We start from the raw sequence: 19734 nt of genomic DNA, 5'->3' as shown, positions 1-19734 counted from the left end.
AACATATTATTATTGTTATTGTTGTTGTTGTTGTTGTTGTTGTTATAATTTAAAAAAATATATATATGAACAGCATGAGGCGTATATCTTTTGTTAAAATGCATGTTTGCCAGTGTGCCTGCACATATAACTCGTACTGTGATGCTGCTGTTCTTGTACAAACTCTTTTATTCTCTTGGCGTACATTTCAGCATTTTTACAAATTAATGTCAAACAAAACACATGCCACACAACTGCCCATGACCACAAGTGATTTCTCTCATCCACCCGTAATATAGTAAAAGCATCCTCCGACGAACAAGAAAATGTTTAAATGAATCACTTACATGCAACTTCAATGGTAGCCGACTGGCTTTTTGCCTTTCCACGCGGTGACCACGCATGACAATCACATTTAAACGGTGACTTGCCGAAATATTCGTACACTAAATCTTTCGATATAGTGGCGGTCACTTCCCGTAATGAAACTCCAGTATGTGGATCCACATGTGAATCTAATTGTGATGGTGGTGGATGTGAACTGCCACTGCATTTGAACGTAAGCTGCAAAAAAAGAGAGAATGAAATAAGATTTTTTAAAAAATAAGGAAAAATCAATCATATGAATGGAGAGATTAAAATGAAATTTATTGATTATTTAATTGTTGGTGTGCGTGTGCATGTGTTTGTGATTTTCAATCAACAAGAACGAACGAAATATCCGAAACACCATCATTCACACCGAATTGACGGCAATAAGATTACTGTAATTATTCTGGTGTGCACATTGACCAAAATGAAAAACACATAAATTACGAACTTTCTCACTTGTTTCCGTTTTGGTGTTTGCATTGCCGTGCACACATTTGTTTCTCTCTTTTTTTTTAAATGCTATTACAGAAATTCTTTTAAACGAGACTGAATTGAAGTTAGTGGCCGGCGGCAGGTGTAAGCAAACATGACCGCAAATGGTATATATCGAAACAATGGTGCGCGGAGAATTCAAGGAATCAGTCCCGGTTTGATGGAACGCATAATTGCATTACATAGAATAACATTGCGTGCGTCAATGTTGCACTTTTTTTCATTTTCTTTCAAAACTAAAACTTCCTCTGTGTTAAATTCGTGCGGCATTAAACTTATGCGGCCTTCATTTCGGTCTGTTGGCAGAGAGATAAGAGAATATCGAACAAGGTATTAAGTGCCTTCTTGCGGTGCAATGAAATAAAACGAAAAATGGAAACATTCCTTCACAGCACCATATAATTGCATACAAATTATTCGAGCAAATATACGGATACATATAAATAAATAAATAAATATGTCAATTTTTAAGTAGCCGCAGCGGAAAATGTTAAACAAATATACATTTCATCTCATGTTCGAGAAAACTGAACGAAAACAGATGAGAAAAAAAAGCAGCCAAAAGGAAATAGAGAATGTGTGAGTTAAAAGTGAGAGAGAGCGAGTAAGACAAAGTCGAGACACATTTGAAACTATAACCGTTGCAACAATATACGCAATCGAAAATTATTAAGTGGAACCACACATGTCTGAGCAGCGAGAATAGTTTTCATCTCAAGTGTAACAATATGTTTGCGCAGAGCATATACATGAGAAGAACGAAGGCTAGTGAGTGTGTTTATGAGACACAGAGAGAGCGCGAGAGTACCAACGTTGAAGAATTAAGAGTGCGTTAAGTAAGAAAGTTGTCGATTCTTGGCAAAGAATTGAATGTAAAAAGCCAAAACAGGAAAACTGTAAATATTATTTTGTCATCAGTAACAATTCGTTTGTCACTCATATTCGATTTCTTAGAAGGCACAACAATTTACAAAAACGACCGAATGAAGAAAAAAAAGACGATGCACTCATCAAGATTGGTGAAGCCCGATGGCATATCTGTGGTGTGGCGCGTTCGGTACGATGATTCAGTTAAAATGTGAAGTGAACCTTTCAAAAAGATTAGAACGGCGCCAGGACCGATGTTGATTGTACATTTGAAAGCATATCAAAACGAACCATCATTCATGTATGTTGTATTTTTTGTTTTGTTTTATTTTTCATGTTCAATATCAGTTTTCTCTTACACAAATGCGTTTATGACTTTGGATAAAGTGCATGTTTATTTCGGTAACGAAAAATACTGGACGCATTATCGTTAATTTTGACTACCTGCCATATTCTGCTTGTTTGCTTGCTATTATGATTTCATTCGTACAGGTTACATCGAAAAAAAACGGCATCGGTTACAGGTTACATTTAACATTGTTACCATTCGGACCTGATTGTGCATCGTCATAGCAACATATTCCATTTGTTGTACACTTTACCTTCTCTATTCTCACCATCTATCTATCTGTCTCTATGTATTTTTTTTTTCTTTTTTTTTTCAAATATTCATGGTGTTCATACAAACTGCTTATTTATTTATTTTTCGATATCTTTTTACGCAAACGGAATCCGAGTGGAAACAATTGAAGTTGGAGAATAAATTTCCAGGCAAAAAAGGAATGAAAAAAGAAATAATAGAAAATGAAAGAATGAGAGAATTATGTGTGTAGCTGAGAAGCAGACGCATTTCAATTTCATTAGATAATGCGCTTTGGGAAATACGTATGATGTGCGCGCACAATGCAAGCGCGCCAAATATTGTTTGCTGAAAGAGAGAGAGAGGGTGATGCCACCATATCGCATAAATTGCGTTACAAACGTCCAAAACCGAACGTTAACGAAGAAAATGTTAGAAAAGGTGAATGAGAATAGGAACGGTAATGATGACGACATTCGTATTGCCAATGGCAAAAGTGAGAAGAGACGAGGGGTGAAACACTAAATTTTCAACTGCACTTTAAACCAATTTTCGATTATCAGATTACACATCTGAAAGGAGGCAATTTCAACGAATGAAATTTCCGTTTCTTTCATTCTTTTGGTCTCTTTTTTTGTGTGTAAATTTACTATGAATATGTAGTAGATGTATAACGAAAAACATATGACGAAGAAGCGAAAGAAGAAGAAAAAAACGCACAATATCAACAACGAAAAAAAAAAACCGAATGCGTTGGTGACATTTCTCTTTCTTTTTCCATGCTGATTTCGGGCAAATGGAAATCGATATGTTGAAAATAAGATTCCGACTTAGCTGTTTCTTTTTTTATATTATATGCGCATTTAGATTACCCGCTTGTCCCGTTCTCCCTTCGAAATGCGTTTTGCTTTTGCATTTCCATTTAACGTGATTAAAAAGTGATCAGATAAAACCTGAATATGTGATTGTATATTCAATGCATGTTTGTTTTTTTTTCTCTCTCTCTCCCTCTCTCTCTTTTTCTGTGCGCGTGCACTTACTGAGCGGTTGCCTGTTGTTTTGGCATTTCGAGACCGTGGTGTGAGCTGGCAAAAATCATTCAACTGTAATGAAATAGTATTGGTGATGAGATAAAATGATAATAACATACCTCTAATGCATGGGCTGCTTTGCATTTTAACGTAGCGGCTCGATTTCGAACGGCATAAGCATTTTGTGGTTCCTCTAAAAATATTGGCAATTCATTGCCTGCATCGCTTCCATCCAATTTTGCACCGAAATTATCCAATGTCGGTCCCAAATCGCTGTCGTCATAATCAACTTCTGATTCGTCGTTGTCGCGATGATGTGATCCGCCACTTCTACTTTTATCAGAAATGTGACGACTTAAGAAATCATCATCTTCATCGTAATGTTCGTCATCGTCATCATTTCGGCTGGCAGACGAACCAATGCCAGCATTTACGGATGCTTTCTTTTCGGCTGCTGCTTTTCCCTCAATCACATCGTCTTCGTCGCCAAATTTCGTTGGCAAATCCATGTGATCGGCAATGATTCCGTGCGCTGGTGACAATGGTATTGCCGGCGCTGCCGCCACCGATGCAACTGGAACGCTTGATGATGGTAATGGTGGTGGAATCGATGGCAATACTGATTTATCCTTATTCACTGACTCATTGGACACAGCGCCAATGAGCAGCACTGTCATAAACAACACTAAAGACATAATAACAAACTGTGTAGGCTTGCACATTTCTATGACGTTCGACGTTCGGAAATCGCTCTATTCAAACAATAATGGCTATAATAATAATAACAACGACTGTGGTGGTGGTGTGTTAACATAATTTGCATCGTTCACGGCCAATTAATTTTTATCGCCGATTCTGGCTTAGACCGCTCATTTGAACACACACACACACATACGGTGTATATTCACTCTTGAGTTGGATCGGTATGTATCTTTTGTCTATATCAATGCAAATGTGGGATTTACTTGTCTTTTTTGCCACGCACCAAAATTTGTGTGCTCTGTTTGTTTTGTTGGAACGTATTTTGGCTACCCGTCTTTTTTTTATTCTGCGGAGTTTGCTCTGTTGAACCGGGGCCAATATTTAATTTGATAGCTGAACTAAAAACAAAGGGTCTTTTTTGCAGTAGCAAATGCGGCCAAACTGAATGAATGCAAAAAAAAAAATAAATATTGTCGAATCGACCAAGTGAAACGAAGTTGCTGCGGGTGTATTGATGCTCGTTGAAATAAAAAAAAATTCAGCGCGCGATCCGATGTGTATAGTTTGGGATTTAAGATTTCGATTGTTATTTCAGCTTGATACTTTATTTGAATTCAGTTACGTTGAATTTGTGCTTTATTTACTTTTAAAATGTTTGCTTGGCAATTGACGACGAGCACAAAAAGAAAAACAATACGTCAGCAGCAAATAAAGCAAGGTGCAATGCTTTTAAACCATGAGATAACTTATATCATTGAAGCTTGATTCGTTGCCGTTTTATTTTTATATTTTGCACGATGCTCACAATGGTAGCCGCATTACCCACGTATCATCTGTAAATTAAAAGAGAAGAAAAAACATGATTATTACAAAGAAAATGAAATGTGTTAATTGCATTTATTTGTACAGACTAAACATTTATACACGCAGAATGAATTTCTGCACAAAATGTGGACGAACGAAAAAGAATATGAGTGTGAGATGAGAAAAAAAAAAACGAGAAGAGAATGAGCCAAACGCGAGAAAAATGTGCGTTTGGCATTGGCTCATTATGTTACTGTTTTATTTTATTTTTATTAGCGTGATTATATTCGTCGCACGGCAATGTTTGGCTAAAGAGTTTTGGTTTCTTATCATTTGGCCGAACGACAATGAAATAAAATAAGAGCAGAGAAAAATGAGTAGAAAAAGGGTCGTTCGTTGATTGTGAATGCTGGACATTAATCTTTTTGGCCAGAGATATTTATTTAATATCATGTGAATGTGTGCACATTTGGCCTTCTTATACATGCCATCTTAAATCCGATTCATTCACTCGCTCATGGTCGCTTTCTTTTCTCTCTCCCTCTCTTTGCTTAGTCCATTGAGATCGCGCTCAGTCGATTGTAGTGAGGTATTTTCATCGTCCTGCTTTATTTGAAGAGAGCCCATTCGATTTTTATCGCAAGCCGTGTCGACATGCCCTATAAATTAGTATCGAATGCCGATACATGCTCTGCACGTTGTTTTATTGTTAACAATAAAGAGAAATATAAACATAAGTGAATGGACCCTCGCCCTCTCCGGTTCGTGAAAGAAGGAATAACATGAAAAACACACACACGCATACACATCGATTGAACGACATCAACAACGGTGCTGCAAGACCAACAAAAAGACCATAAAACTGTTAAAACTGTAACACATACACAATAGAACAAAAAAAAAATTTGAAATTTGGGGCAGAAAATAGTTCTTTTTTAATGTAAGATAAATTTTGTTATTGCTGTTGTTATTTTGTTCTTATAAGTAGTGTTGTGCTGATAACCAGCGACTTTTTTAGAATTTCAAGTATTTCCATAATATATGGATGGAATAAGTGATGCCATTTCAAATCGTATGGGATATAAGTGATGCGATAACATTCAATGGCAATTGCCATACATCTTTAAACATACAATACAAAACACTAACACACTCGCTTTACAACTATATGAAGAAAAAATAAAACTCCCCATACACAGATATACGCTTAAAAGACATTTGCTTCGATTTACTTCACAAGCCAAAACATCAGCAATAAATTCTTATCTATTTCAAAGAAATCGCCGCCGTTGATTTGAAGTTGGGTGAAAAACGCTTAGAAGTGAGCCAAGTTCTGATTTTTCTTAAGAATTTTCTTCGATTTTGTTTAATTGATTTTTTTTTCTTTGTCTGTGTGTCTCTCTCATTCTCGTGTGTTAAGTGGTTCCAGTCTATATATATGTACAACAATTTGGGTTTTTAAAGCAATATTTTCTAATCTTATCAATGGTGAAGTTCGTGTCTGCATTTTCTGTTCACATGTGCATTCTACATTACATTTTGGTTGAGGTTTGGTTTCCTTTCGTTTTGACTCTTTTTCATGACGGTGAGTTGACTCGAACATGGTTTTTCAAATGAAAATTCCGTTGTAAGGATTCCTTATTGCCATTCACTTCTCTTTCTCTCTCTCTCTCTGTCGCTCTCACTCTTTTACTTTCTCTCTATGTGTCTAAAGTGGTTTGCACACAAAGGAACGTTTTTCATTTCAAATGGTGAACGCGCGCATTTGTTCAATTCAGCTTTTGATTGCATGCTAAATTTTCACAACGCGCAATAAATATTCGACTCGTTGAAAACGACCATCTAAATAATAAACGAGCAAAACATGCGAATCGAACATGAATGGTCTTGGCTTGCATGATTTTATGTAAACAACAATGTGAAAATTCGAGACACATACAAACAACAACACTTGAAATGGAAATGCTGTACATCGTCGACGACGACGAGAATAACAGTGCCGTTGATGAAAAAAAACCATGAACATCGTGAAACTAATAAATAAATAAGGAACGGCGGCATTGAATTTCCCGGTAACACTTTGTTGGAATGCGCTTTGCACCACACCACTTAAGCGCATCAGCATTGCATTCATTCAGCGCGTCACAATGCTTCTCATTTGAACTCGATTGCAATTCGGGCAAATGGAAAGTGTGCGCGCACCATGTGCCGTAACCAGCAAATTCAATTGCAGCAAATACACACTGAGCGCACAAAGAATCGCCGGTATGTGCTCTATTTTTTTTATTCCAATTCTATCGTTACTCGTTTCAGTCGCTTTTCTACTATCATTTTTATTTCAAACGAACAACATATTTATTCTTTTATCATACCACGTTAAGATTTTCTAATGCAACACGATTTTCCATTTTACGGAATGTTTGATTTAGAATCACCGATAAATTTCATTCTTAGCGCCCAGTTTTCAAATGGAAGAGCAAATGAACGAACGAACGTATAAGCTTTACGCGAACTTGATGCTTAGACCAAAGGCTTTGGCGAAAATTAAAATCTATTTTTGCCACTAAAAAGTGGTCATAGATATTTTGCTAGTTTTCATTCGCTACCGACATTAAGATGAGAGTAACGTTGCACAACAAAAGAATGAAAAGTATAAAAGAATGAAGCCAATTTAGTGGTTGTTCGTTTCTGAATGGTGTGTTTGTGTTTGTGTGTGTATATGCCACATCTTCGAGAGAAGAAGGTGTAATGGATTTTTCCTCTACTGCAATCACTTTTGGCATACAAAGATTGTACATGATGTGCTTCATGATACTTCTATTTGCCGCATTTCGCATATTTACGGATTGTAAATGTAACACTATCGCCCTCGTACCATGACAACGTGAAAGAAATCATTTTGAGCTGCAAAACATTCGACTCCAAACAGACTATATATGTATGTTTTGAGTGAAACGACCAGGTTTTTTTTCTCTTCTCATTTTCTTCTTATTTTTCACTTGTTCAATTCGAAGTTGTCTATTTTTGGCGTTGTATCATAGCCACTCGCCATCATTATTTCTATTCATCTAGTGGATGAATATCGCATGCAAGATGATGAAAGAAAAGTGGTTTACTTGCTCTTCGCACTGACTCACCAGCCCGAACAGATGCATCAAACAAAGAAGATGTAGTGGATTCACACAGTAAACGGGTAACAAAGATAGATGCGATAAAAAGAGAGGAACTGAGTGAGTATATGAGACGGAAGAGCAAAGAGGATCATGATAGCACACAGAGCAAAATACGCTTGAAAGAGAAAGAGAGAGAGAGCGAAACGAAGAATGGTAACGACCATTTATTCAATGAAATATTACCTCCTGTTGAGAGAACATTTCCTTTTTCCAGAGCCACCAGTGTGCTACTGCTTAAAACCTTGCACTGCCATCAATATGGACAAGGAGAGTGAGAGAACGGAACAACGCACATCCACACACACACAATGGGAATGAAAAGAAATGGATTTTGGTGAAAAGGGTGAGTTATGCGTCGGATTTTATGGATTTCGTTTACACATTTTATTTTTGCTATCGCCATCGTTTTGCGTTTCATTAAGTGAAAAGAGAATGAACGAATGGCAATTACTATAAAAACTGATCCACACACATCGGATGAAAGCTGCAATATCGGCCACAGCAGCAACAGTAATAGATGTTTCCATTTCAATCGATGTTGGGTTTTTTTGGGTTTGGCTAGACTATGTCGAGTGTCACTGCATATATTTTTCAGCAATTGCATCGATACATATTTCAAAAGCGTATTTTTATGGTTATTCCGGGCGGAACTCGAAGCAAATGACAACAAAAAATTAAGTGATGAAATATTTTTTTTTTGAAAGAGATATTTGAAGTGCTGCTATTACGACTTATGTTCTATTGCGCAACATTTAAAGTGAAAAAAAAACTTGAATGAAACTACTTGAATATTAAAGACACAATATTCCAAGATAGAACGAAAGAAAATTATGTATGGAAAATGTCATGAAATATGAAATATGCCTTCAATATTGATGTGATCAGTCGCATCATTCTGTTCTCATTTGTGTAACAGCAGTTTTAATTGAAATTCTTCGTATCGAGATTTTCAACCAATGCTGCTGCTGCTGCTGCTGCTGCTGCTGCTGCTGCTGTTGTTGTTGTTTCCGTGTTGCGTTCCGCCATCAAATAGCGACATTCAAATTGGTGCACATCTCCAATTTGAGTTGATATGTAACATGATCATTATGAAAATTTGCTCCTTTGTTCATTCATCTGTAATTTTTGTTGTTGTTTATTTTTTTCATTATTATTCTCTCGATATTAATACGTCAATGCAATGAGAATATGTCTTGTATTGTGTCTCAAATTTCAGTGATTTCCCATTTTTATACGGTCGTCATCATCCGTACCTTTTGTGTGTGTGTTGTGTAAAGAATCTATTAAGAGAAAAAATTGCACAACTCAACACAAGATGAAATTCCCGTAAATAGGCAAATAATCAACAACCACAAAAAGCTCGCTATTCTTCACCCACATTGCCCTTAAATAATGAAAAAAAAAAAAAAAAAAAAAAACCGACGAAGCCCGGAGTGAGAGAGAAAATCTTAAAATAAAAGGTTGCAGAGAAAAAATGAACTGAATCAACAAAGTGGAATCATTGAAAATCGTGAACAAAAGTAAAAGATCAACAAGAATTGTATGAATCGATGTCTAAAATATTTTAGTATGGATATTGTGTGTGTGTGTGTTTGTGCGCACATGTTTTGAAGTCAGATTCTATTGAGTCAATATGACGCGAATAAAATCCAAGTAGCGCAGAAATTCCGTAATAATAATGTGCCATTGAAATAATATACAATGGCTTGAAATCATCTTATCGTTTTTATATACATGGCGTTTTTTTCTCCTCGCTTTCAATTTGGTTTCGTTCTTGCCGTCCAATATTTTCGCCATTTGGAATCGTCGGGCCGAAAGACAAAAGGGGAAAAGAGTAATGTGTTCAAAACATTAGCAACATATTGGCTTAGTAATAAAAATCCGTTCAATATACATTTAATAGAGCGGGCGCGCGATTTCAATGTCGATAACACGGAAAATATAAGCGGAGGAGGATCTCTCTGTAACGACTTAACGAAATGTGGATAAAGTAGAAGAATGAAAAAATAGAAAAAGAAAACGGGGAGAGATAGAGAGAGAAAGAGAAAAGAAAACCTTTTAGATATTGTCCATTTTTCTCGAAGAAATTTCTTGTTCGCTTTGCTTTCAATCTCAAAGTACATTGACATCATACTGTGTTTAATGTGCAACCGCGTAAAAATCGTTGTCCTTTGGTTCATCTTGAATGCGACCAAGACGGGCACAGCTTGACTTGCGTTTTAAAATATATCGATTTGAATTGAGAAGGGAAAAAACAATTTAGAGCAAAAAAAAAATTGCACGATGAACGCGATGACATGAACTTGAAAATGATGCGACTGAAGCGCACAAGAAAAACCATTCCAAACACATATAACAATCATTCAATCAAATACACTCACGTATTGATAGAATTCCAAATGATGACAATAATAAACACATTATTGTTTTCTATCTTGTTTCATTCGATGTGCAATTCACAACTGGATGCTTAGAAGACTACGTGCATCGAGAAGATAAACACACGGAAAGTGATAGAGATGGAGTTTTTTCTTTCATTTTTCGCATTTGGTGTGCCCGCACACGCTCATACAGTTTGTTCATTCATGTGTTGATTTGTCCACCGACGTACTCATGCATACAAAGTCATAGAGAAAACGATATTAAAAAACAGTAGAACAGTAGTTTGTCTCTTGGTTAACTCATAATTCCATTTAATATTGTTATTGCCTTGTTCTCATGTCTTGTTGCCGATTTTTTTTATCGTTTTTTCTTCATCTCTCACTATTTTTTGTGCTTTCTTTTTGTCAATGCCGTTCATTTGTTGTCACACATATTTTTCTGGTCATGCAACGGGTAAAATCGTTTATGTGACACAGCGTTTCACTGCAAAACGGTTTTATTTTTCTTATGTCGTTTCGTGTATTCGAAAATATTATTCACTCTCTCGCTTAGCGTCAATAGCTGGTTAGTTTTCCAATGCTTATTCACCGGTTATACTGTACTGTGCGATGGAATTTTTTTTTATCTGATCATTTTTCCAACTCATTTCATTTTGATATGCAGTGTGAATCATAACATGAAATGGAAAACGACAGTAAGAATCGGAAGAACAGCAACACCACCATCACCTCAATCATGAAGATTGGATTTGAAGAATAGGAGCAAGAAGGAGTGAGAAACGAATAAGCAAAAGTGAGAGCTATGTATAAATGGATGATGATGACAACAACAATAAATAAAACGGCGCATCGGATAAATGCCAACCGAATAAAAATAAATCGCCAATATTGAAACGAAATTCCAGATTCCGTCTATATAATGTATATTCCCTTTTTTTCTCTACTCTATGCTACTCGGTGGTGTTCGTTTTTTTCTTCTTCTTTAAAAATATTTTGCGCTTGGACAATGACAGCCAAGTCACTATTGTGTAAACGAATGCTGTCTATATGTATAATAGATCGTTGTTCAGATCTAAGGCCAATCTTGTTACTGCATTTATTCGTCGTTGCGATTTCACAGATCTATAAAATTCATGTGAATAAGATTCTGGTTGTCGACGTGAATGTGTGTTTGGTTGCCTGAAATTTTCTAATATTTATTCCAGTATTATCGACAACGATTGGCAATTCGTATTGATGATGATGATGATGGTTTGATGTCGTCTGCAAATGTGCCAAGCAAAACATTCCTGAAATGGTTGAGCCGAATATGTATAGTTGTGTATATATCGAATTTGCCCATTGTGAATGTGTGACTGTTACATGATCCCCATGTTTTTGGGTGAAAGTTAACATGTGTTACGTGCTGATTTATCGAATATGAACTTACGCATAAATAATTCAGTGATTTCAAATGGGCATTCACACATGGTTTAAGGAGTCGACACGAGTCACCCATACGATAACAAAAAAAAACGAAGAAAACCATTGAAATGGCCAACGTCTCCCATTACTCTCCGCATTTTGGAATATTTGTATGGTACGTTTACCGTTAAGAAAGCATATCGCCTCTCATTCTCAACTCCGGCCATTACTTGTGGTAGGACATTTGGCAGAAAATTTTCCCATTGTAATAAAATCATAGCGCCATTCCGGCACTTTTTTTCCTCCTTTTTTTGTTCCCATCGTCGTCGTTTGAAATGCCATTCAAATCTAATGCCCGACGAATAGTTTCGCTTTTAATGGTATTAGATGTGTGGAAAAAAGCAAAATGACTTGGATATTTAAAATCTCTGTTGTACCGAAAAATACTTGTGAATCTTCACCGGATTTTCAGGATGTTGTTCATGGTATTTACATAATTTTTGCCTTTGAAAATATGCGTATAAAATCTACTAAATCGACAATATCCGACGGTGATTGTGTGAAAACATAGCTGATTTTCCGGTTCAGACCCAGAGAATTGTGTGTCCGAATATACATTGGAAATTGGTATGCTGTGAAAGGAGGAGAAAAGAATGAAAAATGTACGCTCGTAATCAATATACGAAATGGATCAGCTTTTATCGAAGCTATAAAAAAACGGATGGAGTCTGATTCAATGGTGATGTTTCACCTTTCATGAATACCATGCTAGAGTATATTTGATTGGATACTCAGCTTTGGATCTGTGTGACATTTATTTGGTTCCCCTCAAGCATCATGTTGATGATGTATGTTTTCATATTTTTAATGAAATAGATTAAGTAAAATTATTAGTCCGCACCAAATAAATGGCACCAAATCGAAAAGTCGAAAGACACTTTGAAATAACTCAACTGAATATCAATTCGGCTAAATTCTGTGTACAAAACTTAAAGTGAGCCAGCCAATGGAAATAGTCGATTTCTATCGATAAACTATGATGGCCATCTCATTTTGGTACACAACATTTCCTTTTTTTTCCGCTATCCATAAAGTTCAAAATTACGGTTGATTTTTTTTCTTATTTATTTTGGTACTCCTTTTAAAAAGGGCCACCTATAAATTTTCGTCTTCATTTTCCAATGTTTTCTCTTGTTCTCTCCGTACATACATTTTATTGGCTCAAATTTTTCCGTATGCATGATATGCAATAATTTATGCGTACAAAAAGCTAAACAAGTTGAAAGGAGGAAATTTCATTCTTTGCATAATTTTTTTGTCGGTTTTTTTTTTTCATTTTCAAAAGCTTTCAAGGAAATAACAACGAATCCAATACGTACGGGTACGAATGGACAATGCAAATAGAACGAAAAGTAGCGTACACGTTACGAAATAAATATGGTATCGGTGGCGGTGGGAAATTGCTTGTGCTCCACAAAAATCATTGTATGTGGGAAAAGTGTATGAGCGGCTGAGGTGAGTTGCAATTCACTGATGCAGCCGATGGATCTCAGAAAATTGAATTTTTCATCGAGACGAAAGTATAAAATGCAATCATTTTTTTTGTCTTTTTGCAACTGTATTTTATGCTCGCCTGTTTTTTTTTCTTTGTCCCATTTTCTTCAACATATTTTCTGCAATTTCTTAATATCTGAGAACCATTTTTGCTGCGTGCATTTCAAATATGTATGATTTTTTATTTGCTGTTGTTGATGTCGTTCACAAAACTGCTTACAAACGATCGAAATAGGTTGTGAATTCTCTACCTATGTAGAGAACGAAGTGTTCAATAATATGAAAATCCATATTTCACTTCAGATGCAGCTCCATTTCTTCGTTCACTTTTTTTCCTTCTGCGCGCCAAAAAAAAAAGAGAAACCAAAATCCGAAGAAATATTGGTAAAGAGGGTTGAGATTGAGAAGAGAAAGATCGAATGCGAGACAGTGAAAGAGAGAGAAAGTCGTGAAAAATGTATCCACAACCTAATGATGATATAATAGCAATATTATACTCACTTCAATTTTTCATTTCAAGTACGTTCGAAGTTTGCTGTGGTTAGCGTCTTCGTTTTTGCTTTGTGCATAGTACAAAATTCTCCCTCACTTTTTCCCATTTCCTACCGAGAGATATTTTCATTTTGAGCAATTTTTTTGCAGTTGTTCATGCTTATTTTTTTGTATTATTATTATTGTTTTGTGTTTACAGTTGCAAAACGAAATAGCACACATTTTCGATGGTACGCTGTGTGTATTTTTTTTTATCTTCATTCGCTTCATTCACTGTGCGATAGAAGATATTGCATTTTTCTCCTTTCTCAAGGAGAGCAAATATAATGCCGGCGTTGGTATTCAGTACGGCTGGCAAAGAGAAACTACTGCACATACACACATATTCATTTAGCAAACTACTTTAATGTATACAAAGTACATTAAACTATGATACTGCAAGCAAAAATGGGGAGTTGAAAAAATCCATATATATAGTTCGAATCATGTCGGGAGCGACTGGAGAATACACAAAAATAATCATAATCATAAAACTGGTTTTATTACACTTTTTGACGATGAACACATTTGTGTGTGTGTGAATTGTGCGAGTGTGTGCAAGTGCATAAGTGATACAAAAGGATTTCCCGATGCTTTTACAGGAATATTTTTTTCTCCATTTATTCTTCTCTATCTCTCTTTCTGTCGATTTTTTTTAACGCAAAATAATTTTCGCTGTTCTTTGAAAACATACTTTTTGCATTTTCTGTTGTTCAATAAACAGTTTGTATTCATCGAATAGATTGAAAATTGCCATAGTTTTTTCTGTGTGCGTTGAGAAATTGGACGATCAAAATACAAAAACTTCACAATGCCGAGATTCATTTGTATGCCAAAAAACAAATATCCGTTTTTTTTTCGTTTTAAATATTCCAAACATTTTATAGCATCCACTTCAACAATTGTCACGATTTTCAATTCATCGACAACAATTGTTGAGTGCGAATGACAGCACAAACATTGTTCAATCTGTAAGCTGGCACTTTCTGTAATAAAATACGGATTAAGTAGAAACTGTTGGCTCATATTCATTTATATGCATTGGAATTAAGGCATAGCGAGAGATATTTTGAAATAAATTCCATATTATATGGTATGAACTATGATGAACTCAAATATGCATCTATCGATTCTGCGAACCTGAATTGGGCCATAGATATCGATGCACATGATGTGGCTGAATTGATGGTAAACAGAGTGGAATAGAAACGGAAATATATGCAGAGAGAGATGTAGGAAAAGAGATCGAAAGAGAAAAGCCATTCAATCGAGTGAAAAAATGAAAAAGAGAGACGTCAACGACTAAAGTTGCAAACCACGAAATTGTCGATCAAATGTGCGTTTTATACTGCATCAATACAATCTGTACCACAGAAATTTAATATTTGATACACATGATATATTCTTGACTTGATTGCAGTTATTTGGATTTCTATCACATGCTGAGTATGTTTTTCTTCTGCATTTTTTTTTTTGCTGCTGCGGTTTCATTGACTCATACTATTCGCACTGTATAAGTGTATTAAAATCAGTCGAGCATGCAGCAAAACTCAGGCATGTAGAAGGGAAAATTTACACATAGAAATCCCGAAAGAAGGAGCAAATATTAAAAAGCTGAGAGTGCCGGCAACCGACAGTTTCAAAACCAATCATATCAAATGAAAAAAAAAACATTGACAGCTTATTATATTGTTTAGTTCTCGACTCAATAATATCATATATGTCAAACGGTCTATTAATTTTTCGGTTTTTTTTTTCATACGAGCTAAATTATGTTACAGACGACTTTGGGTTTTCATCCGAATCATATCGATTCTTAATTTTTTTGCTCTTTCGTTTGGCATGCACATGCTGAGCGATCGACTCAAATTTAATATGTTTCGAAATGTGTTGAAATCATTCAAAGGCGCTTAATACGCTTACGTATTTGATTTCATGTTGTGTATTAAATTTTCCGTTTTTTTTTAAATCGTTGAATATTTTCGAGTGAAAAAAATGTGTTTGAATACTTGTTTTATTGATTTGAAGCCAATGGCCATTGCCATTATGTTATTTGACACGTTTCGATTGCAGATATTCATATATATTAATTTAGATGGTCCATTGACACTGTTTGCAGTAAATATGAGAAAAATTGAATGAAGAACAATGCAAAATGAACGCAACGAAATAAAAAAAATTAGCCGCAGCTGAGCATTATTGTTATTGTATTCATTTATTTGTGACCAAAGGCCATTTTGAACAATGAACCGCAAATCGTATATTATGCTTGTTGCGTCTTTCGGTGGATGTGACGTTTGAGTCTCAGAGCGACGTTGCCACGGTGCCGATTCGATAATGAGTACAATTTGCATAGACCAATATTCAATACACCAACCGAGTGTGTGTGTGTGTGTCTGTTCAAATGTCAACATTTTACAAATTTGTCGAGTGTGTTTTTTTCACGCCAAATGTTTATTGAAACAAAATACTCCCACATTATTGATAATGAATTTGTTTCGCCGTAGGAAAATATCATATCTATAATTATCCAATGGACCCGCATATTTTCAAATTGATTATTTTTTGTCGTATCTTTCATCTGGTAAAATTTGTATTGTTCATTTTCTTGAAATTCATTCATTGTAATATCGATGACAAATTCCACATTGATATACAATTTTCTCAGTTCAAGCACATTTTGCATGTGCATGTAGAGAAGATTAAAAAAAAACCCAACATTGGTCAATATATTGCGATGAATATCAAATCAAAGTAGACAGAATCATTGCATGGGAATAGCATGCAAAATTTAAAATATAAATGGTAAAATGCGCTGCTCTTTTATCGAAAAAAAAAAAACATCCCAAACCGAAAAAATTGCTTCGAGCGAATCAAATAAGCTTTATTTTAAATTGTGTGGCCGACCAATCAAACATATGGACCTTTTCAAACAAAGAACATGAATTTTTCACACAAATGCAAATGCAAAAACAAAAGACGAGAAATGTTATGCGCAAGAATTGTTTAATATATAGGAGAGAATCGATAGCAACAGCTACGAAATAAGCGAGCAAGCGATAGAGAGAGAGAGGGATCAAAAAGTCGAAAACGGCAAAATAGCTAATCATATGGAATTAAAAAAGCAACACTTGCCACAAAATAGTGTATTTAAATAGTCAAACAAACATTTTTTTTTCGAAATGCCTTAGCATTTAATGATAGAAAATGGTGTGTTGGTGTGTTTTTTTTTGCTTTTTCTACCGTCGTCATCGTAGTCATCGTTTTTTTTTGGAATGTATTTTATGAAAATTGTATGAAATGATGCATTTCATATTTCATAGTTTTATTCAGCATTTCTGGTATTTTCCCAAGGCCGAAAAATCATTTCATTGTTTGACTGCACAGAATGAAATAAGTTTGTTCGCTCAGTTGGTTTTGTGTGTGTGTGTGTGTGTGTGTTTTATTCTTCTTTTTTTTATTTTGTCTGAACGAAATATTCATACAATATGAGCTGAGTGCAACGACTGAAAATGCCACAAATCATTTCGAATTATACGTATATGAACGAAGAACAAAATGTGCATAGAGTCTGCGTGAACGTAGAAAATGCATCTCAGCAAAACTCAGTAGATCGATAGATAAAACGATGAATAATATATATAAATGAAATGTTTGGTTCACATCAAAATAACACTTGCAAACGAGTGTTCGGGGCAGCGTTTTCCGTTTGGCACCAGCATTTGTGATGATGTGCAATGCTTAAGATTGTTTCGCATATTATGGATAGATATGCACGGTACATCACACACATATATGTATACAAAATTTAATCACTAAATAGCACACTATTTGAAGTTCAGGTTACATAAGACATGAGAACCAATTTGAAAAGGTGAGCACCTAGGCATTTACACATGAATCAAGTAATAGCCTATGAAAAAATAATCGAGCCGTTTTTGATTCTTAGTTGGTGTTTTTTTTGCTCTCGTCGTTTAAGGCCTACATCAATAATAAAGCGTGCAACATTTTCAGTGCTCTTCTATCTGTCTGACTGAATCTTTGCACCGTAAATATTCAGAAATGTATATACACTTCATTTGCAAAAAAAAAAATTAAGCGAGAAAAAATCGCCTCACATCTTTTTTCGCTATTTCGTTTTTTGTTGTGCTTACGTGGCAAGATGTATTGTTGACCGCAACATACAATTCTATTGATAATAACAAAACAATTCCCATTCAAAACAATCAAGTTTCAACATTTCTATCGCGAATGAGCGACGCGCGCACACGAGCTCACGAAATGAAAGGAACTTTGCACACACATCAAATGTGAAGCAATGAACATTTCATTTCGATATCTGGAGCCGTTTTGTGTTTTTTGTTTTGCTTGCTCTTCTCTCCCGTCATTTGCGTGAGCATCGCTTTCAATCTTTTTCCTCTTCTCTAACTTATTTATGAATTGTTCTGGCTGTTTGGCAGTTCATTTTTTTAAAACTCTAAATGCAGTTTGTTTCCGATCCTTTTACAACAATTTCTCATTCACGCTTGCATTTTGAACCGATATGAGCTCATATACTTTTGTTCGTTCATTCGGTTTGCTAGCTGAACGTAAAATATGTGATGCCTTCAAAGTGAGTGCGCTATTTAAATGTTACATTTGGAAGAAAATACAAACCAAATAACAAATATCAAAACGAAACCAAAAACCAAACTACAAACAGATGGAAGGAGTGCAAAAAAATATGGATTTGGAGCGAGAGGTAGTGAGAAAACAACGAAAAACACCACAACTCGGAGATTTCTGTGAAAGATTGATTATGCCTGCGAGGCGCTATAAATGAATGCGCAAAAGAAAGCAATTGAAAACGAAAAATGTGTTTCCTTCTCTCTCTCTCTCTCTCTCTCTCTCTCTCTCTCTCTCTCTGTGTGTGTGTGTGTGTGTGTGTCTGTGTGTATTTGTGCATTTGTATATATTCCATACACTTCATAACAAAAGGAAAAACAATCACACAACTTCTACGTAAGTTTTAATAGCTTTTCAATTGCCCAATGTGTATCGGATTCGGGGCAAAACAACTTCGTTTCATGTTTTGTCGTGTCTCCTTGTACACAAAATCAAATGTTGTTGCCAAATACTCGAACACAATTGAAACATACACAAGTTTCTCTCTTTCTCTTGGGCTGTAAATACATGTGCGGCTAATGCCGCATTGAGTGGTAGAAAGATTGATCGGTTTTCTTTATATTTGATTTAAATTTTATTCTACAATTTTAGTTTGTATTTTTATTGGTAATTTTGCTGTAACGTTTGGTGTGGTTATCATGTATGTGGTTTCATTTGTGTACGTATGAATGCATATTGTCCGACTAAAAGGTCATATTCTCCATTCTTCGTTTCGAATTAAAAACTGTACACGAATATGCATTGAAAACTAGCCATATTCATTCTTTTCATTCAATCAATGATAAGCCCTATTATCGCATTTGTTGGACTCTATCAAAAAGCCTTTGATTGACACAAGCTGTAAATAATAAATAATGGCATATCAAAGTTATTGTTGTCGTTTTTTGTTCCTTTTTCCTCTCTCTCTCTCTCTCTCTCTCTCTCTCTCTCTCTCTCTCTCTCTCATGATCGCGCAAAATGCAAACGAACACACCGTTGAATATTTAAAAAAAGGAAACCGTAACAAATTGATTGCTTTCTCATCGTTTCTGGCATTTTCGTGTAAGAATATTGCCTTTAATTGCGAATGGGATAAAATAATTGAAATATTTTCCGATTCCATGTAGTTATAATTGCTCGCTAAGGATTAATTCCGACTCGTTTTAACTCCCACATTGTACGTATTACATGCCTTTTAATTAATTTCTTGCGATTCGTCG

The 19734-nt window shown here is 35.4% G+C and overlaps 1 protein-coding gene across 1 annotated transcript in view; it reads right to left on the bottom strand.

The window, feature by feature from the left end:
- Positions 1 to 326: 326 nt before the first annotated feature.
- The window catches only part of LOC116351616 (netrin receptor unc-5-like), a gene marked incomplete at its 3' end in the record, with an annotated part of 43390 nt that continues 23982 nt past the window's right edge, over positions 327 to 19734 (bottom strand). Inside the window, exons 2-3 of the mRNA XM_031783741.1 lie at positions 3441 to 4856; positions 327 to 543 (exon numbers count right to left, since the gene is read on the bottom strand). Of these exons, the coding sequence (XP_031639601.1) occupies positions 327 to 543; positions 3441 to 4043 (820 nt within the window). The remainder of the gene's footprint in view (positions 544 to 3440; positions 4857 to 19734) is intronic.

The sequence above is a fragment of the Contarinia nasturtii genome, unplaced genomic scaffold, assembly GCF_009176525.2.
Source record: "Contarinia nasturtii isolate CC-2019 unplaced genomic scaffold, AAFC_CNas_1.1 Cnas_scaffold_5855, whole genome shotgun sequence".
NCBI lineage: Eukaryota > Metazoa > Arthropoda > Insecta > Diptera > Cecidomyiidae > Contarinia > Contarinia nasturtii.
The sequence above is the reverse complement of the archived record's forward strand: the minus strand, read 5'-3'. Positions and strand labels throughout refer to the sequence as shown.